Here is a 23,184-nt window from a genome sequence, read left to right as displayed (position 1 = left end):
CTTCAGATTTATATAATAGTATATATTGAAGTTAATAACCAGAATTATACATTTTTAAGTATGGACAAAACATCATAATACTTTAGTAAGTAATATTATAACATTAATAGGAATAGGTTAGTTACATTTTAAACATCCTATTTTATAGAGCACTGGCCGGTTTAAAGAATAAATATGTTAATTCAAAATTATTCTGGCAGGAGATTCTCTTCGATTCAACGTAAACGTCAGTTTCTTTTTCATATTTTTTTCAGCCAATCCTTTCCTTGGGTATCCATATTGAAATGATAACCTTAATCTGTACTCTTCTTTGGTAAGTGATTTATGGTCCGTTTCAATGTTCAGGTGTTTTGTAAATTAGTATCTGTTCATCGACTTTTGTTGCTGATCGTACTAAAATTAAAAAATATTCAATGGTAATCCCCAATACTACATCAGGTTATAATTATACACGTGGCTTAAAAGGTTTGCCTGGTACATACATGAAATTTTGAAAGCGGGAGATTTATTTATTTATGTATTTATTAACTATTATTTCAAATTATCAAGTCGGTGGCTTATTATTACAAAGTTCTGTGTTATATTTGATGTGCAAATTGAATTACATTTATATATAATTCTTAAATATAATTCAATTTGCACATCAAATTATGTTCTTATAATTCCAAGTATTTCTCAGTGTATTCCAATAGTCCCAAAAGATAAATCGAGGGGGAACAATGAATATTAATTGTTTTTTTTTAATTTTTACCAACACGAACATTTTTTATCTAAAATTTGCAACATAACTCAAATTAACTACTGGCTTTGTAGTATTGATCCAGCGAAGAGTACACTTCACTTCAATTACCTTTCCGCATTGTCGCCTGAATTGCTGTAGTCGCTTTATTCCTCGAGGAGGCAGATACAGAATAGACTCCTGTTCACGTCAATCACACGATTCTTGGAAAAGGCTTTTAATATTTATACGCTTTAACCGCGAACTTATGAGATCGATGACCGTACAATAGAACTGGTTTCAGTAGATGCTTAAATAAAAATATTTAAGTTAAAAAATCTCAATTAAATGCGTGATATGTGTGGCATTTCTGATTCGTGAATGCTTTGTCATTATCCGTTTATTATGAAGACGATAATTTGTGATGTGTTTCTGGTGGTGAGTGATGACTGTCACTGTGCCGTAGTTGTGTTACGGTATGACTGAAGTGCTGAAGTCTCTGGTTTGATTCCCAGGTCGGGTTAAGTGATATTGGTTTCTGCTCAGCATCAGGCCGTAGTCTGGAATTTGGCTCTGATAAGGCAATAGTCTCGTCTCCCATTACATAATGCAGCGTAATAGACACTGCGAGAAGTGACTACAATATTTACGCCTCTGTCTACTCCTTCGGGAATAAAAGGCGTGAGTGTGTGTGTGTGTGTTTCTTGTAGGCCGCAATGTGCGAGAACCAGCACCCGGGTCAGTATGACATTGCGTTACTAACTGAAACCAAAAGCCTATATTTTTGAAAATAACACTGCAATGATTTACTCAAACCGCAGATGTGAAGTAATAATGTACGTTTAGTGTTAAGAAACGAATTTATATTCATTATTATTATTTAATAAGTATTTGCCGCATGCAAGATGTGTGATGTGATTATCTGACGATAGGCAAATTATTTGGAATTTATCAACAATAATTTTGCCGTGTATCAACGTAAACCATTATCGTTAAGTCACTTTTCATGCTGCATTTGGAGAAGGATAAGGTAATTTAGAACTGTATGTTCATTAAAAAGATTAAATAAAAATTGATATTTTTATTTATCACGACATGACATTGGATATTCATATCAAGGTTCATGTTAATATTTGATATTTTAGATTGATTGCAAAATAATTTGATACAATAGTCATTATTAAATATTTTTTTATATCAATTATTGAACAATTTGTAGTACAATATAATCCAGTTTAACAAGATGGCACAAGCATGCTATATTTATAGCTTCATAGCTGCTGAGAAATATTTCCAGAGATGGAGAAAATCATTACTGGTAAAAATACACTAAGTTCTTTCATAGGTTTTTACAAAATTAACATTCTGAATACTTTTTTATTGATATTATAATGCGAATCTGAAAATAAATCCCAAATCTACTCCAGGTGCTTTAATACAAAATATATATATATATATATATATATATATATATATAATATAACTGCTCATTACAAAAAAAAAACTGTTTAGGTAAATGTACCTATTTCAATCGTACACGAGTAAGTAGATGATGCTTTTAATATCTTATTCGGTGTAAACTTTACCTAAGTGAAAAGGTTGATATAATATTACTTAATTTTCTAACTTTTCCCATTTAGAGACTGTGGCATCTCTGATTGAGCGAGGTGTTTACCAAGACTTCAGACAACAATCAGGCATTAAAAATAAACAGCTTTAGTATTGCATTCGGTCGACATGATTGCCGGATACCTAGAAACTTCTTTCCAACCATAATCGCTTTATTCCTAGGTCCCTAATGAAGATTACGGTTCAGTTGCGATGATGATCCTTCCAAGTGACCAGCTTGCTATTTTCCCCTTATTTCTATAAAATACACTATTAAACTATATTTATACTGACAAAAATGAATTAATATTTTAACTTTAACGATGAAAAATTATATTTATACTGATATGATGATTATGTTCAATTTGATTAATTGTAAGAAGTAATGTACTAATTCAGTAGTGTTATTTATTCAATTATAAGGCTTTTTTTTTAATGCGTATTGTTGATGAAGAAAAAATAAAATTTTATAAGATAGTAGTTTGTAGGTACGGGCCAGAATAGGTAGCTGAATTATTAACTTCAGAACATAAAATAATCATTATAATTTTTAAAAATATAAAAGCTTATGTTTCTTATTTTCTAGTACTTAACTGTGAAATACTTGCTTATTTATTACGTAATGCCTAATATCGTTTATGAACTTAAGTGAATGATATGAATTAGCTAGATCACAAAGATTGCTTAATTATATTTTTTGTTACACACTTTGACATGACACACTCAAATAAATAATGCTAGGAACAATTGCCTTAATATTTATACGTAATTATTGTAAAATATAGTACAGAGCTTGCTCAATTATCATCTTTAATGTTGTTATAATATGGATTCTGTTTATTTGACAATATGAAGTATTATGTTTATTAGACTTAATTAGACTAGTTCTGTACTTTACACTTATAATATAGGTAAATGCAGAATTATTTTATTCGGCAGCACAAAAAAAAGATTTGACCACCAGATAGATACCATGAAATATTTTCGACGTGTTACAATATTGGTTTCGCTTGTTATAATTGCATATAATTTTTGTAGATTAAACTTTTATTATGCTGGTCTAAGCATATCACAAGCACAAGTGAATAAGAATTATTATCAACTTGTTAGACGTATTTTTTTTAATTTATTTATATTTAACACACATTATATGGTACAGTTTTCCCTAAAACGCCTTATTAACTTTTATGTTAGCTACTATAATGTTTCTTTTGATACTTCATGTCAATTTCATTCATGAATTTCAACCAATGTTGATTGGAAAATATTGTTTCTTAATTACATAAATACTGTCACCTTAAACAAACGCCTATGTGTTTTATATAGCAAATTTAAAACAAAAAAATGCTATTACTTATGTAACAGGCACAATAGCATTACGATAAAAATGTATGTATGTAATTTACAATAATTATTTTAATTGTATATATTGTAGTCACAGTGTGAGCAATATTATATAGGCATAATTGCATAATTTCCAACTCTACTCCTCAATGAACATATACCAAAAACAACTATTCAATCTATACTAAACCATCAATCGTGTACCTTTATAGCTATTTAGATATCTGTTTTTGAATGATTTTTATACCAACAATTTATGTAATTTGCAAACATCATGCAAGGTCATTGCGTTAGTTTTTTTTTACCAAATAATTATCTTATTATATATAATAGTGTACGACGATGCAAAATAGGAAACAATCATATAAATCTCCATATTTATGGACACCATTTTATATTTAAAATTTAATACTAATTTCACGTTTAAATACACGTTAATTTATAATATCTTTGGACAACTAGGAATGTTTACTTTGCGGCGTAAACCTTTATATCACAAACGTAAAAATACTTTATGTTATTGCTTAATTGATCAATTTACGATTAACTATTAATATACAAATGATTCAATCTGACAAAATATGTTCTCATTGTTTTTATTGCTTATTCAAAAAGTCTACCAACGAGTTATAAAAAGCTATTAAATACATAAAGTAACTAAATTATTTTAATCAATTAGAAAGGAAATAAATCGAAAAAGTTGATAAAGAAATAGTATACCAAATTATCTTTCTACTTATAATTTCAATAAAATTTTACAAGAATTTTTGGGTGCTTTATTTGGCTCTTAGGAAAATTTACTCTTACTAGCGTTTATTACGAATATTGTATATATTTAAATATAATATAGATGTTTGTAGGTATTATTAGGCTTGTTATGAGATTCACTCATACTATAACTATTAAGAGCAGGACTGAAATGTCTTGTTTCTTTAATAAATTAATCTTATTAAATACAACTGCGCGTATTCTTGTATCGATTAATTTAGTAGAAGAAAACAAAACGATGGATTTAGTCAGAAAGCATAATCCAAAAATCTCTTACTTTCCAATTAAAAACAGATAATATAACAAGATAGAAATACATAAAGCAAATCACGTGGCAAACATTTAATATAAAAGTCTTTTAACAAAACTAGGATAATCAAGACCGATTCTTGTCTAATATATTTATTTCTATAAAAAATTAGCTAATCTCAGGTCTTCTTTATCCTAATTTTTGTAGCAAAGTTGAGGTTTTTTGAATTAGCAATATTTATCGTGTACTCAGTGCGTTGGTAGCGTGAGTCGATCAGTTTGCGCGCGCTTTGCGATCAGGCGCTGGGCGACGCGCGTGCGCACCATAACTATGCAGGTCGCTATGCCATGCGCAAGCACCAGAACGACAGCGCACAGAGCCACGAAACCAAATGCTGATCCTAGAAAGATAATATTTATGTTAGTTGCTGACTAACTTGTCTTCTGAGTTTTCAGATATTAGGCCCTTAGTCAATTATGGGTAATTACCAATTAGGTCAAATATGGACACCAAAAGAGAAGTTACAAGATGGCTGATCTCATTACTTTCCTATAATATGACAGGGGAAGAATATATAAAAAACATACACATGGTATAAGGGTGAAGGACAATATCGTGAGGAAACGAATCCTCGAAATAAGAATTTTGAGGATATGTGAAGTCCGCAATTTGCACTAGGCCAGCTTGTTATAGTAAAGCCCAATTCCTTAATAGTATAGGAGGCCCGTGCTCAGCAGTGGGGTATTATATTACAACACAGGAATGATATTATTTATTATTACTAACTTTTACTCGTAGCTTCGTCCACGTCAAAAAGTTTTTACGGTATAAAAGTCACGCTCTATATTTTTCCGGAATAAAAATAACCTCTAGTACTAAGGAGTAATGTAGCTTCCTATTTGTGAAAAAATCAAAATCGGTTGACTATTTCCTGTGATTAACGCGATCAAACAAACAAACTAACAAACTCTTTAGCTTTATAATGCAAAAATTCAGTAATTTCACACACTAAATACCGCTAGAATAGAGAAGCTTTGAGCAATTATACTGGTAGTACAATATCATAGACAAGTGACCGAGCCACCTTGAACTAATAATTCTGGAAGCCATATAATTGGGCGATACACATACATACGTCCATATAGTTGCACCCATATTTCGTACAATAAATTGATACGCCCCTATTGTTATGTCGGAAACAATTCATTCTAATTGAACGTGATTTTTGTCACAACTATTTGTTTAATGTACATTCATCTTCGCTATTTTGTCGTGACAGCTATATTGGCGAAACGCTATTTTTTGTGGTATTTCAATTATGTTCAATTCACTCACCTCAGCTATTAGGATTGTTAGTATTTTCTAGCAATCTATGCACATAGATAAGTTTTGTAATCATAAAATGATAATTTTGTCTGATATTCTACTTAAAAAATCAATTATTAATATTTTCCTAAATGATTAGATTTCAAGCTTCGGCGGAAAGTTCTGATGGGGTTAATGCGCGTGCGTCTGGCGCCATTCTTCTTGACCACATTACTGCTCTACATACAAAGATATTTAACAAAGGTCGGTATAGGTGTTAGTAACAAAACGTAGTTAAAGTTACAGACAAAACAGAATATAAGTACAATAATACCTGGTCTATCCCAATCAAGTGCTGGGTATATGGAATGCAAGCCGAACCGATCGGTGCCACCGGCCGCCCAGTAGAGGGCGCTGAAGATGCCATACGCCAGGCCGGCGCCGGCGCCGTACAGCGCATGCGCCATCCGCATCGGGTGTGATGTCACAACTAGCTCGCACACCATGATCACGGAGTTCCCGCCGTGTACCATTAGGTTCATCATGTTGATTTCATGGATCTCTGGAGGTTAATGAAATACGTGCAGTCGACACAACGGGATATTTCCAGGATAATATGATACTTAGCCTGCAATAACTTCTGGGAATAGAGCATGCGATAAACGGCAAAAATAATTCCAATTATAGCTGAAAATTTCCGAGAAAGAATAATGAATAATTGAAAGTTCAGTAATTTATTTATCCCGGGGTTTTTTGGATAGTGAATAATTTTGCGATTATAGTTATTATTTTGCGATTGGGTTCCTAAAATCCTAAGTGGAATCTATAAAAACTTGTTACGCTTGTATCACGCCGCAGTTAAGTAAAATATATTTCCATTTATGTACAAGCTCTGAACAGAGTAGAATACGGTTCATTCAATAGTAATCCATTATATTTATTGTGCAACACGGGAGTAGTTGTGCAAGGATAAACGCTTTACATCCTGATTTATAATAATAGATACGTACTGGGATCGTGTACGAGAGTCCAGTAAATGAGCGAGATGACGAACGCAAGGTCTGTGGCGACGTTGTGCGTGAGCCAGTACGCGCGACACAACAGGGGCGTGCGCGTGCGCCGCGACACCGGCATAGGAATCTCGTCTTCGTCACATGCTGCAATCAAAAAATGATTGTCATAAAATATATGATCTGGATTTTAGAAGTATTTGGGGAGCGGAATACTTGACGTCTTAAGTTCGGCCAAATTGAAAAAACATTAGCTAGCCTAGATTTATTAATTTAGAACAGAATCGGACACTGAATTTTCTTCTTATCAATTAGATCACGAATATAATTTTGGCGAAATGTTAGGGCACTAGTTAGACCATAACTAAACCATGTAAGTACACAAGATTGGCTGTGGTTACGTAACATTAGTCTAATCGATTATCTTATTGAAGAAGTATTTTCATATGGTGGTATAGACTACCAAATGCCACAAAAGTGTGTTATAGAGTACATTCTCTCCTAAACAGGAAAAGTTATAGAAGCCTTGTAATTATAGTTGGAGAAGAATCATATCTGTAATCCGTAATCAATAAAACTTTTTTGCCCAGAAATCTACATTTTTGCGCACGCTTTATTTTATAATCGATGATATGAGTCGAGAAAAAAAAAACGCTTTGTATTAACACGAAATTTTTAGAAAAGGGAAATATGACGATAACATCATAATATTAATTATACAATAGAAGGTGGACCAACGCTACCCTAGTCATTTTCAAGTCTAGTATTGTGCTAATAAAATTTAAAATTATGTGTACTGGCGCTTTAAATATTAAGTAAAAGTTTTAAATTCCACAATGTATCTGATCATAAATTATTAAAATTATTATTCAGTTTATACTGTAATCTATGTACAAGTTTATTTTTAGAAATAGCTATAACCCAATACAAAGTAATGCAAGACTTGCAATATAAGAAAAATACTTAACGAGCCCCTTTTGTGCTCGGGCCTTTCAAAAGGATGACAGACTTCTTCAATTGAAAGCAGAGAGTAACATCCCGTTAAGAGTCCTGTGATTACGTTTTGTGCCACAAAGGTCGCGACACAGTTTGATAGCCACTTAGTTCATTGAATGAAGCACGCATTGTCGAGTTAGCAACTCAAAAGCAAGAATGAGGAACCAATAAGGATAATTTGTACCACAATGCATAGTGCCGCGCTCGGTTGGGATCTTAATTGACGCGAAATTGTAACCAATCAACCGTTCATGACCCGAAGCGTATCCCGCTCGATAGATTGAATGCCGAAAATATCGGCCTAACTCGACAGCCATGCCCCCGGCATTTTATGTTCTTAGAATTTTGAACATCATAAATACTTTGAAGAAGCAGTACAATGCACATTAATTGTCATTAGGACTTGAAACGGTCATAATAACTTCTAGTAATTAAGCGTATATATATTTACAAGACTTGTTTTTAGTCTAGACATAGCAATAAAAGCTATTGAACAGGAGTTGGGGACAAAAAACTGTATGAAACCAAGCACGTGCGCATTCGACCTGCGGTGACCGTAATTTTGATGTTGACGACAACACGCGAGCGAATGATTCAGATTAATTGATTCGCGTGAGGCGTTGCGTCGCTCTTGGAAACTATTGCGTGTAATAGACGCACCCACGCAAAGTTCTTGACATTGTTCGCAATTGCTTCGCCTCTTGGAAGATGAGCTTACTGTGTCTATTAAAATAATTTAGGAATACGGGTGTGGTAGGAAGGTATTTGCATGTTTCTAGAATCAATCTGCTTGGTCACGGTGAAGATACACTCATTGTTAGTAGCGTTTTAGTACCAATTAGTTTGTATCCCGTTACTTTGGAGGTCATTATAGTCATAACAATTGTACTCAGTTCTGGTCATCATTATTGAGCTATCATACGACATAACTGAAATATTATAGACAGAGTCGATACTAAAGCTTATATTATAAAATATTATTTTCGTGCACATTTTAAACTAATAGACACAAGATTCACACGACAAATTAGTTCGTAGTTTCCGTTAAAATACTTACGTAACTTGTAGGAGACTTCAGCCTTGTATCGATGCACGACTAGTAATGCAAGGAATGCTTGTAAAGCGATCAACATGAAACCCCAGTTAGTGAAGTAGATGAACCATTTGAACCGATTGAGTTCTGGTACTGGTTTTTCATATTTTATTGGCCGCCGCTGACAGACGAAACTAATGATCCCTGTTGATAGCACAACTACGAACAGCACCCATCTGTAAAGTAATCGTGATGAGTACATAGAAAATTAGTACAGAGAAAAGAGTTAAATTGAAATATCGACTATTAGACTCAGGACATAAGAGTCACGAGTAGTGCCCAATAAATGACAAATTGCTGGCTCCCTAATTCATAGGATCTAACAACGTTGGTGCATTTTGGCTGTGTCTGTCACACCTCTGTCTAAACATGAAATAGGAAAATAATAGATACTAGAAAGTACTAGAAAATAAAAGGCTAAGTTATAATAACTCTGCCCTTTAAAAACCTTGGGCTAATTATATGAGTGGATTGAACTTTCTTATACAGTTTGACCGTGAACTTAATTGATTGTAATTTTTATTTGGTTTTTCTTTCGTAATAATTTATTTAAACAGAATTTTTATCACAGTATTTTTTATGTTTTACAGAATTTGATAACGAAACAACATATTGATTGGTCTGTAATAGTTTATGTAAGAACCTGTAAACAATGTAGGATCTGGTGGGTTGTCGGCCCTTATGCCATTGGCACCACGCGAACTGTTGCGGCGGAGAGTGTTCCAAGTTGAGAGCTCGCCTGCTCGCCTGCCATATGCGACCCAGCATCGCCGGCTTGCAAGTCTTCTGCATGGCTATTACAACAAAATAATATTATTACATTACATTTATTATAACGTCACGTTTTCTCTTTTCAGATTTTCACAGTGTCATCACACCCAGGTAATAGTGAGCGAGCCTATTACTATTTTGGGTAGAAATACCCAATGTCACTAGTTAATCCAGGGTCGTATCAGAGTCTTTAATTTATAGTTATATAGTAAGACTTAATAAGTAACGCTGAATGGAAATTAGAGACTCAAAATATTTTAAGAGGTTCTCGTCCCAAATAAACTAAACAAAGTATTTGTTTATATTCGATTTCTGCAAAAAACATTAGATTATTTTTGAAGGGCAAATTATACCCATGCGTTCGTTTTTTAAAGATACTATAACCAGTTTGATGTCAGACAGAATTGAGGATAAAGTTAGTCTTTCAAACTATCCCTTTTCGTCTCTACGTGTATGTATAGCTTATTGTATAAAGGACACCTGAGAACAATCAAGGATAGTGGATCAACATCCCTTTGTGACCGACCCTGCCACGTGTACAAAATCGAGTTTACATAATTTAGTAACTTCGCGTCTATGCCGTGCTTAAAGTTTGTCTACTGATATTTGCAATGAAGTTGGTTATTGTTGATAATCCCGATGTTAATAGACAGGGTCACGGTCTCAAATCCCTGGGCCTGTTTGTTGTTAGTTCATTAAACATTTTGGGGTTGCGTAATTTGCAAGCAAGGCCTTATTGGTTTTGACCGTGACAGATAGCAAATCGTTTCGCAATTCTAATATGATGCGTGTAAATCCAATGATATTAATTTTTACGCTCAATTTTAAATGTTACCTTTAGGGCTCTTAAGGCTAGTGGAACTAATTTGATTATTGTGTTAAGGTTATAACCAAAGAATTAGGTATTTATCATTGTATCACTAAGAATAAGAGCATAAATAAGGTTGTTAGTATTTTGTTTTCTCGTTTAGTTTAAAATTATAATTAAATAGTGCTATTATAGATTTCGTGTTTACATAGGTATAAAATTTAAAAAAAACTTTTTATTAATAACGAATAAATAAATAAAAATTACCAGATAATTTCTTACATGGTCTAATAATCAACATGAGAGCATTTTACAGGAACTCAACCGCCGCAAGGAAAAGCAACTACTTATAACCTACGATGGCTACCTGTTAAATAAGTTTTATAAATGAGTCTCATTGTTAGTCTTCTGCCAATATTTACATTGAGCAGTAGTTACGTTGATTTCGCAAACTCGGCCGTGACCTATTCTATGCGGGCGGTTGATTATATTTTCTTAAATAATAATTGCGATTGAGGATTGACATGACCTTGGTGTTCACGTCTCTCTTTGGTTGACATTATATTTGGACTTCGCTATATAAGTATAGCGAAGACCAAATATAAGGTGGTAAGCCACCCGGACATTGACCAGTATCGTTGCGTCATCGTGTCAGGATAATATGGATATGCATATAATGCACCTACAAATGTTATTGTTAAAACATTGTCTTGGACAGATTACTTGCTGACTCGAAACACAACCTCCTAACCTTCCAGTTTAAAAAGAATACTACATTAAATTCTTAACCGCATTAAAAGAGGTAAAAGAGGCAAAGCCTTTCTTTTATCAACATTGGCAGTCACATTAAGACCACTGCTAAATGGAGGCGTTTCGAGACGATGCCAAAAATAGTAGTGGTTTAAAAGGACCGTAGGTATATTTTTACGCGTTATACAATAAAAATATTGTTGTTTACAGTATGATGCAAAAAGGCATCATAAGAAAAAATTCGACAACAGGTCAAAACAATTTATAACCTCCTTGAAAGGTTTAAATAAGACGATTCTACACCAAGGAAAATCTCGCTACTATTCAGAAAAGTTGATCACTTGATCCAAAACTAGAAAGTATCTATGAAAAATTCATGAACAAACACAAACAATGATGTTGTCATAACTACAGCAAGTCACTTGACATCAAACTAACCGTTTTGCACGCGATCAATAAAGGCACTAATTAAGAAAACGTTATGCGTTCCGATGTAGCGATAACAGCAACTCACAACGACTTCACTATGCTGGCGCGCCTCTAAATCAACGCCAACATCTTCATCGTCAGCTCAAAGTCATATCGATAAGGCCAATGAAAGTAAGATTGATTCCAGTCGCTGTTTTCGCTCAATCAATACACTGTCCTATTGTGTGAGGTATTGATAAAAATGTATGTTGGACAATAGGTTTATTGAAGTTACTCAGTATCGACGGCGGGTACAATTTTGATAATTTTTGTGATTAATTACTGGGATTTATGAGCGGATTTTAAATTGTCTGAATTTAGAATTAATACTGCATGTAATTTACGTTTTATGATGATGTGTTTTCTTGTGTAAAAAAAGACTGGGCAATGACTTCTGTTGCGAAATATGTAACGAACTAATTTATTGTACTCTAAAAAGAAAAGAAAAAAAGTTAATAAGTGGGATATTAATAATTGCACTTAATGAATAATTAACTGAGCAATGCAGACTACTTCCGCTGATAAATTTTAAACAATTCCCGACATTTCAATCATGTCAATAAACAAAACGTCTCGTTGGAGTAACAAATTGCGAATCCAGACAGTTTAAGTGGAGATCAATGTTTCATTTCAGATTAATTGAAACACAAACATGTTCGTCCGCTGAGTGACCATTTGTCAGTAGACAATTGACTGCCACCTGCGGTGTTCCCAGATCGTTTAATAAAAACATTTTATGTTCTAACTCAAAACTTATACCTACAAATATAAAAATGACTATTTGTTATTTCTTACCTCTTGGTGTATTCAACAGATAGTTGTATGATAGATGAATAATAACTCACGATTATATTTTTGTTGTGATGATATGTTCCCGAAATATAAAATTTGGAACGGGTCGAACTGCATTAAAACCAAATATGATATTTATTTGTTCAGCAAATCATTTCGCTGTTCAATTCTAAAATCAATTCTATTCGCTGTGAGATAACGTATTATGCAAAACTGTTCCATGCACCAAGACGTTCATTATTATCCCTAATATTATAAAAGAGTTAATATTAGCGCATAAATACTGCAATGGTTAATTGACGTCTCATACTATGACGAATGCATTATACGGCATCGATAGTGTTTTTTTTCTTACAAATCATATTCGCAATATATATTCGAATAATTGGAATGTATCTTTATGGCTATTTAAATACGTGGAGTAAAATCACATAATAAAGAAATTTTGTCTTTCATTTGTTAGATTATAGATATCATATTTACATAAAACTCCAAATCAAATCGTATCGTGAAACGTAATATACCATATTTATATTAGATACTCCTGCGAAGGACATTGAAAAAGGCTAAGGCTATGGCATTGGTAAACGATGGATCGATTTATAACCGTATGCTATACACTATTATACTGTAGTATATAATCATAACTTTCATAATTGGCTACGCGGTGGTGCACATTACCTTTTTTTTGCAAAAAAGATTCGTTCCATATTTTATTACTAGGCTGAATCTGATGTCTGTCTTTCGATTTTATATTTACATACTCAGTTTCTGAAATATAATCATTTAAAGAATGGAATACAGTCCAGCTCTACAGGCCACTTATGGCGCCGGTAAAGATTTGTATCTATAACATAATGTAATACTTGTCTACTATATTTTTTGTCTATACACCCAGCTCATTGTTAATTGTGATGTTTCGGTCTGCTGGTTTCAAACACTGTCACTGTCATTTGCTGTGTTTGTAAACAGCCATTACATTGAACGTGAGCGAGGAAAATATCAGTTCTGTTGATTTGTGTTTGGTTCTACGTAAACTACATTCATTTAATGAGATGTACAGCGTGTAAAAATCATTTTGAAGGTCAGAAGGTGTCCAATGTGACATATTGTTTATTGTTGTTATGCTATAAGATGCTCTATAATAGGTTTATTAAAAAGTACCAACTCTTACCACGCCTGATTCCTTTTTGGAAAAGAGAGAAGATATATTATGACTTAAAAGAGTAAACAACTTTATGAAATGTGAACGTAAATAGCCCATGATTATCTAGATGACCCCTTAAATCCCCAGAATAATGTAGTAGCTAATGTTAATATTGCAGTCTTTCTATTTCTACCGTATTCACTTCCAGAAAATTTGTAACAGTTTTATTACTGTGTTATTTAAATATTCCGAAAGTTTATAATGGATTAATGAAACAGCAGCGTGAAAGGAGTAATGGAACGTTAGGAATAGATAATAATTTACGGAATATAACTTTAGACTGCCTTCATGACATAGTCGTTTTGCGTGCGCTGTATGTGCACCACCCTATGGTCCTGGGTTTGAATTCGGAGTCGGGTAAAGTTAAGTAAATTATATTTCGATATAATTTACTTAACTCATTATAAGTACGGAGTTTGGAATTATTGCTCTAAATGGCGATAGGCTAGCCGCTATCACGTCATGGGATGGAACATACACGGGGCGAAAAGTGGCAATCCTGGCAAAATATGTAGATATATATGGAAATATTCTATATGTACAATGTAGACACATATTGATTTATAACAGTACAGTGTGTTACTCGGTGTATTAGATTTACTTCTCTAGCATTAGATTTACCTCTTCTTTATTTTTCCGCCTTTGGCTATGCACCGTTAAAAATATTTCCTATTGACGCTATCGTATTTCCCTTTTTGTATTATGCAATGAGGAAGGTCAGTCTATTATGTTTCTGTGCCATCGGTGAAATATTCATTAATTATGTTCATTCTTTGATTGATTTTACACGGTTACTTTTTCTGTAGTGTAAAATCCACAGTGTAGGCAGGTTTGTCGAAAACTTTAAGTTATAATAATAATATAATACAGTAACTATAGTATGAAAAAACTGACTTTTAGTGCAATCCCTAAACCTATTTGATATTTTTGTTGGTCGGATAAATGTACTGAATTGATGTAATGCCGTCCTGACCAACATGTATGCGATGTAGGAACTTCAAGAGTACATTTCTATAATTCAAGGCTATTGACAAGGATGTTTATAAATAATTCTCGTTAAAAAGTCTAAGAACAAGTAATGCATCGCAATGTTCTAAATTACTCGGAAAACTAACAGTGGCCTAGATCTGAAAATAGATATTTAAAAAGTCGAGCAAGTACATTCAAAAATAAATACGCACAAAGTAAATATAAAAATATTTAATCTTAAGTAATTTATTTCGCTATAATGTTTTCGTCGTTGTTATCCGTAGATTACGTCAGGAACCGTTAGACAATGGATTCGTTCCCAGTTGTCGTCACATTTTGTGAAAGGAAAATGGTATTTTAGACTGAAATTATTGTTAAATTGGAGCGGGATATACCGCCAGATAGACCGTATCTTTTTTATGATTGTTTCGTGAGCTCAAAAGGCTTGTATTGAGAATAGAATCTGCATTAACGCCCACGCTCGGCTCGTACTGTGTTGTGCCTATACAACTTGAAAACTGTCGCTGATCCTATCTGCATAATAGGTTATTTTAGTGATATCGTTACCCCGGTTTGACAATATATAAATGATGGTTTAGACAAGAAACGTTTTTGATTGCGTATTATTTATGCGTATGGCACCATTTAGCATTGTTACGTGGTGACATTATTATGTACATGTATACAGCATTGCAGGGTTTCTATAAAAGTTTTGTACGTAGGATTAGGTCACCTCTATTATATCATATTAGGGTAATAACATTAGCTAGTAGTGGGTAACTAGGTGCATTATCCGCCAGCATTTCTTTTAGAAATAAAGACATGATCACGACTTTAGGCATGTTTGAGAGGATGACTAATATTGCTCCAGACTTTAAATGTTTAAAACTAAAATTTATTTTATGTCTTCAATACTTCAAGTACTCGACAGTCGACTACACCGCTTCTACGGTAAAGTATTGGTATATATTTGACAAGAATACTTGGAAACTATAGTGTAGGTGATAAGGTCAAGAATAGAGTACTATACACTTCGAATTTCTAGTTAAAACTTATATCACATATCTAACCCGCGAATCGATACTACGTGTAAATATTATATTTATTTAAATAATAATATGTAATTGTGATTTTAATTCTGAGAATCGAACCGATATTGTACTGTAGGTAGGTATTGATCAAAACATTTTGTTAGTAAGAAATAAACGAATGCGTAATGAAATCGTGGAAAAATAATGTTAAATCTACGTATGACCTGTAATCAAGTTATGTTACATAATTGCAATGCACGTGCTGTTGAATAAAAAGAAAAAAGTTTTTAATTAGATTTTAATTAATTAACACATTATGATTTTTTAATTAAAAATCCGAGGGTATAGCGTTAGGTAAACTGTTAAGACGTCATTTCTAACGACATTTTTGGTATTTAGGTATGCATTGTTTACCACAAAAAATATTAATAAAATAGTTACACGTAACATACATGGAAAACCGGGAATTCAGGGAAATGATGGAATATTTTTCTTCTTTGGTTTCAAGGAAAGAATATTAGTCAATAACAGCAGAATAAAATTACATTTAACATTTGCAGTTCTGAATATTATATTAATTTTAAAATATGACTTAATGCTACAATAGTAAAAACATTTAATAAGTAGATAAGTACAAATTAATCTCTATGAGAAAAAAACTAAAGAATAATATTATTGTAGCGCATTCTCTTTAGTCTTAGATAACACTTATATATTTTATTTTTGTAATATTATTTTTTAAAGAGACTAAAGTTATTTGACCTTAAGTTTTTAAAAATTATAAGTACCTTTAATAATAATAACAATAATCAAATTAAGAACAAATTAAAATTTTAACAGTTCCTACACTTTTTAAATGTTGCAATGTATGATGTGTGTCTTGCGTCACAAAAAATATTCGCCGAAGAAAACAAAACAATAAAAATCAAAGGATAGACTTACACAGATCGAATTTCGGCAACTTCATCTTTCCAGCTAAACGTTTTCGAGCGTGACAATTGCAAAGGATCAGAATACAGTTTATTATGAATGCGTGTTCAGTTGTTCACATTACGATGTTTTCGAAGTGGCGTGTATTGTTTGAATTGCATTCGATGTGTGCGTATTGGCGCAAGTACCGCGGGCCACTGCGGCACTCCGGCTGCGTCTGCCTTCAATATTACTAATAACACCGTCCTCATACGATCTCGATTAGAATTGATAGTGTCGCTTCCACATCCGTCCCCCCAATTACAATGGATCAATACTCATAAATACCCTCTTAAGGCGGATTAATTGCTAAGATCTAAAATGGCTTAACTAATTAAGTTATATATACCGCTGTAAGATGTTTTTGTTGCGACTACGAAAAGCAAATAAAAAAGGTATATTAAGGAAGTTCTCCTTAAATTTTGCCGCCAGTTGCATCATTAAAAACGGCTGCATAAACATATCTATATAATATGAAATATCGTTTTAAAAATAAATACGGTTTTCATAGCCAGTAATTTCTGCTGTGAAGTCAAACGCACATAAGACTATAGATCGATATTCGATAGTACCTATGTACAAGTTGAATAATATATTCATAGGTAAACAGAGTGGTGTCGATAAAGTAAGAGTTGTGTTGTGAGGGTCATAAAACCTAGTTATTTGATGTAAACATTTGAAGACATAAATAAATGCAGACGAATTGCGTTGATACAACAAATTTTTTCTCTAGTTTGTGTAAACATAACATGGTGTAATTTTCATTCACAAGCAAATTAGGTGTACAATAAATTCAAATATTCACATTTATGATATTATTTTTATATTTAAAAGGATGACGAGAGGACTCAGTCACATCTTTGATGGTATGTTTTAGCTAGATAAATATTAAATAACATAATATCCAGTTATTACCCTGGTTAAAATGATTCTTAAGTGAAATAGGTACACGTAAGTTATTGATCAATTTCGGACCAAGTTATATAATTGATTCGGGTAATAGGAAGATCTAAGCGTATTAAAGTCTTGCAAGATATTTTGACGTAGTCATAAAATTATGTAATTAATTAATAATTAAGCCTTTAAGATATAGCAATTAGAAGATAAGTCTCATTATTTTGTTAATATTCACTGCCTATTTAATTATATTTAAAAACCATGACTAATGCCTGGTTTAGAAGTGTGATATTTGGCACACAATTTAATCACATAATGACATAAGTATTAAAGTTTATGAAAAAAATCTCCTAAGGGTGTTAATGAGAGAGGCTGAATTCTTCCGGACACAATGCAAGTGATAGTATTATTTTCGACGCACTTCCAGCTTACTCCGACATCCTCGACCATATTCTGATACTATGAAGTTTACAATATCAATAAATAAGACTGCAAAAAAACTATGTGATGTTTAGAACCATAACACATAAAGGCGATCAATGTCACATTACGAGTACATAGATAACAAAACAGAGTCGCGATGGCATTGTGTATGGGTATTTCTGATCGTAATGATTGCACAGCGTTTATTTTAATTGTGTCTATAAAACTATAAGTAGTATTAGTGAGCAGTTTTGAGTTGTTTTATTTTTAAAGGCTCGGCGGGGTAATAGAATATAAAATGTCCTTATTTATTTAATTTTAAAATCTTCCTAAAGAAAAATGTTTGATTAATTTGCATCATATATTATACATTATATAATTTAATAATAAAAAACTAACAAAAAATTGTAGAATATTTTTGCATTAAAACAGAAAAATAAACCATAAAACGGATTGTGGGCTATATTAGGAATCGGGCTATCTTCGGTCATACTACTTTAAAGTAGATAGAAGACAAATAATAAATTCGATGATCAATTATTTCACTAAAATCATGATGCGAGTGAACACTGTGGGTGTCATATTATAATAGATGAAATAAATACTTCAAACACATTTTCTAGTGCAAAATATTATAACTGGTAAAATCAGTATTATATTATAATTATAGCTATAGATTATTCTGGTATGTAACCGTTAATATGTTTTATACGCCTATATCCAGCAGTTGACTGCAACGGGCTGACGGTGATGATATTTTATAGTTCAAATTTAATTTCCACAATTATTGTTATTTTATCGCTGCTATAGCTCTTCGTTTTAGTGGCGGCGTATATCATCTGTGGAAACGGTTTGACTTTATTGGTAAAACAAAACATTATAATAGTCCTGTCAACCTCACGTCTTGAAAAAGACTGTGTATTTTTCCAGGAAATAATTTAAGGCATCTTCGTAATATTTGAAACGAGAATAGGGATTAAAAAGGGACAGCAGATGCACTTAATGCAGTTTTACTTTGGCCCTCGTTTGAGGAATCTTTATTGTACAGAAATATTGTGCGTTATTTAAAAATCGAAAGCTGTTTTTGCTCTTAGCAGAAAATATTACTAACGAAAAGCAGGCTACTACAGATCATTGCGTAAACACAACTTCTGTTCTACGTAGGAAGAATTTGTCCTAAAAAGTTATTTTATATTTTTTGAATCGATAGCCGTCTTCACTACGCAGATACTACGAAAATTATGATTTATTTATACGCGTTTATTTTAGTCGAGGACATGCACCGTGCAAGTCGACAAATTGCTTCCTATATCGATCGAGTGTGGTTATATAATAAACGAGGGGAGTCCGCTATAGTGGGTCACGGTCGATAATAATACGGCAGTTTCTGCAATATTTAAACATAGCAAAAACTTGTATATATTTTATAAATGAATCCCTCTCAGCCGAATTTCGGCCACGGCGGCTAATCTTAACGAAGATCAGATACGCAAGACATATAGTGCACAAGTGTTAGGGCAAGTAAGTAAGCAGGAGTTATTATAATGCACAAGTGTGAAACAGAGAGTGCACCTGTGTATTGCGCACAAGTGTGTGCGCAATACACAGGTGCACTCTCTGTTTCTTCATTGTTGTCTGGTGAGTTGGCAACCCGACATGACTGGAGTGAGATCCTGATCTCTTGTTGTTCTGACTCCTGAGTCAGATCAACGGCTTTACGTGCGTTCCGGCGCACAGGGTATCACACCACTACCGCCCTGTGGAATGGGGGCATTTGGAGAATTCCACCACGGTATCCCCTGCCTGTCGTAAGAGGCGACTAATAGGGGCCACGAAGGGGGTCGTCGGCGGGCAGCAGGGGGCTGTCCGCCCTAGTGCATTTTTGTGCATTTTTGCACATCTTTCGGTTGACCCTTGGATGGACGGCAGTGTGCTGTTGGCCTCACACTGCCGTAGACGCCGAGGGCGTCTTCTTCGGTGCGCGGGCTTCTGAGCCCCCATAGGAGACGGGCCGCAAGGCGGCACTGCGTAGGGGCGGCTGCGGTCGCAGACTAGACACTTCAACGTCAGAGGAAGCCCGCGGCCGTCCCTAATGCGCCGAAGAGGGCCACCGCGGAGTTTTAGCTGGTAGGCCGTGCATAGGTTAAGTTGTATATAGGGTTAGGGACTCGGCCCGGCGGTCGCCCGAAGGTCACCATCAAATCCGGGCGGCTCAACGCCGGGCCGTAAGGCACGGTTACCCCAGCATAACCGCTCAGTCGCCCCCCACGAAGGCTGGGCGGTAGTAATAAGGGACTTTCTCCGCGAAACCAAAAAAAAAAAAAAAAAGGGTATCACACCACTAACTTTCTGACTCCGACCTGCTACTGAGTATTTTTTAGAATATTTACTTTGTATGTTAAAATTTAAATAAAGTTATTAATTCCTATATTAAATCAAGTTATAATGTAATACCGCACCGTTGCTTATCAAGTAAAATTATTGCAGAGGTCACATCACATAAATTTATATATTTTAATTTCAGTGAAGCGTGCATGAAGAACTATTTCGAGCTGAAAAAATACCTGCAATATTTTATTCATTGGTTAATTGATTCAATTCACGATATAATTTAAAAATATAGTGCTTATAATTTAAAAGTTAGTGTTGTTTTAGTGAAGTATTTATCAATTTTTTTACATTTTAATATTATACAATTTCGTTATCTCCGTTATTTTATTGTTTCATTTATTTTACGTACCTATTATTGCGGTTGCGGTTGAAAATACTCAGGAAGTCTATAAGAACCTTTTTTTAACAGGCCTTGGTTTCTAAAATCAGATGTAACAAATGCGCCGATATAATTTTATTTCCTACGAAATTAAATTTTAATAGTTTACTGAAGATAAGTTCTACAATAAGCTGAATAGAAGCTGACAGAGACAAATATATTTTATATATATGTATAAAATTTAACTAAACATGTATGTATATTACATCGTATATGCTACGCTCTACAATCACTTAAATTATCAACTCAAGAAAAAGCTGTAAAAAGCTCTCGCGTTTACATAACGTGAAGCACCTGAATACTTGAGTCATACTTTTAACATGAAAAACTAATTTCTACTTCTATTTAACTTAGGTGTTCGTAGTGGATAAAAGATTTAAGCTAATCATTTATGCCCAACAGAAGGGTAATTTAGCAAAGATAAATTATTGTTATTATTAATTACTCAATATTATTAATAAATCACCTGTCATTTTCGTCTAACATTATTATCTACTATTGTAAATAAACGATATACTACGGTTTTCTGAGTAATATCGATCTAACCATATGGAAGGTACACTTCACTTCAAATTTCTTATTATAAAAAAATACATGTGTTATAATTACATAATATTACAATTAATAAATCAAAATATGTAGTACGTACCTGATTCTCCCTTCTTCTTGTTAACCAATAATACGTTTTTGCACATTATTCAGTTATTAATCGCTTATTAAACTTGGAACATTAACATTTATGTTATAAGGCCGGTTTATGTTCAGTTTTAGAGATGCATGTTCGGGGCGGTTGCGCGGCCGCGCGAGTGCTATCGACTGCAGTTTACACATAACAGCTCGTAGGCATGCGCGTCCGGCTGCTAGGAAATGCTGACAGCGTGTTAGGTCTGAGGCACACAGAGCGTCAGATGGTCAATCATGATAGAATTTGTATACTGGTGAATTTTTCAGGTGGCTGTGGATGGCGAAATATAATAAAAGAAATTTTGGGGCCAGATTTTGATGAAATGTAAAACTGCAACATTAGATTTTTAATAATATTAACATATTTTTAGCCAAGTATCGAACTCATTTATAATGAAAATAAAGCTCTCTAATATTACAATATTCGATAGTGTCGCTAATGACGATTTAATTCTGGTAAAGTATATTCCCATCGTAGTATATTTAAGTCAGTAGATTTTTTGGTTATAAATATACAATTATTTGATCAAATTAAGTACTTAATTTCTCCAAATGATTTCTATTTCGAGTGGTAATAGGCTGGAGCATAATATGGATGAAACAATAAAATGTTTTCGTTTAATCTTCGTAATTCCATATGTTTTTGTTATAAACAAAAAGAGTTGAGATGTTTGCGACTTCAATGATGTCATCATTTAGGTATTTATGTACCTTATTGATTCTGTACGAAATCCGTTTTCCCTGTAAAGGACATAAATCCAATAAAATATATCAAAACGATTGATATTTTATTTCCGAATGTTATCCGACGATTATAATTATTCTGTCATTGAAGTCACCTTACGCAAAATGTACATCGTCATTCACTATTACTTTAACACATTATATTGTCAAGAAATTCTCATCGCAGTTTTAACTTGGTTTCCCATATCGTATTTATTTCTTCGTAAATATAAATAAATCTTAGGTTTTAAATTAATCTTTAAACAGTTTGTCTCAAAGTAAATTATAAGTCTTTATGTTTATATTATAATTTATATCTTATAACATTTTTTTAAGTCATAGATAATAATTGTTAAAAGAAAATTAAGTAACACTGAGACGAAATATTTTGTATTTGTTTAGCCATCGTAGCGGTAGTGTTAGCGTAGATAACAAATCAATTAAGATCTGCGAATCTTTTTAATTAGTTGAATAGGTTCTAGCAATTTATGACTTTTGTTTGTGTGACTTAATTTACCTTGCTAGACATTCCTGGAAGTCAAAGAGGAATATTTTGGTATCTTTAATGTTGTTATTGATGGTATTATAGAATCAGATCAATGTAAGGTAAATGGTAATATGATAAAAGAAGACATATTCCAATAGCGTCAAAACATATCATGGCCATTGGCATTTGATGTTTATATGTGTAATACCCATTTATAAACAAATATAACATGATTAAAATTATAATCAAAAATACGTTTTCCTTATAGTACAATGCGCTACTCACACGGCGTTAACTGAAAGCAACAAAACATATTGGCGGTAGCATGCTAAGATTTTTATTC

The 23,184-nt window shown here is 33.1% G+C and overlaps 1 protein-coding gene across 2 annotated transcripts; it reads right to left on the bottom strand.

Moving 5' to 3' along the window:
• Nucleotides 1–1,784: 1,784 nt before the first annotated feature.
• Nucleotides 1,785–21,795, bottom strand: LOC115443771 (protein rolling stone). 2 transcript variants are annotated; one of them, XM_030169328.2, is made up of 6 exons: nucleotides 21,597–21,795; nucleotides 9,736–9,886; nucleotides 9,057–9,268; nucleotides 7,004–7,150; nucleotides 6,328–6,555; nucleotides 1,785–5,088 (listed from the first exon to the last, which is right to left on the bottom strand). In XM_030169328.2, the coding sequence occupies exons 1-6, from the start codon at nucleotides 21,640–21,642 to the stop codon at nucleotides 4,937–4,939; spliced, it is 936 nt and encodes a 311-aa protein (XP_030025188.1). In that variant the 5' UTR covers nucleotides 21,643–21,795; the 3' UTR covers nucleotides 1,785–4,936. The 2 variants fall into 2 exon arrangements, with proteins under 2 accessions (XP_030025188.1, XP_030025189.1); XM_030169329.2 differs by lacking the exon at nucleotides 21,597–21,795 and adding an exon at nucleotides 16,831–17,067.
• Nucleotides 21,796–23,184: the final 1,389 nt, after the last annotated feature.

Source organism: Manduca sexta, chromosome 25 (assembly GCF_014839805.1).
Source record: "Manduca sexta isolate Smith_Timp_Sample1 chromosome 25, JHU_Msex_v1.0, whole genome shotgun sequence".
NCBI lineage: Eukaryota > Metazoa > Arthropoda > Insecta > Lepidoptera > Sphingidae > Manduca > Manduca sexta.
Note: the sequence above shows the minus strand (reverse complement) of the source record. Positions and strands in the feature narration are given on the sequence as shown.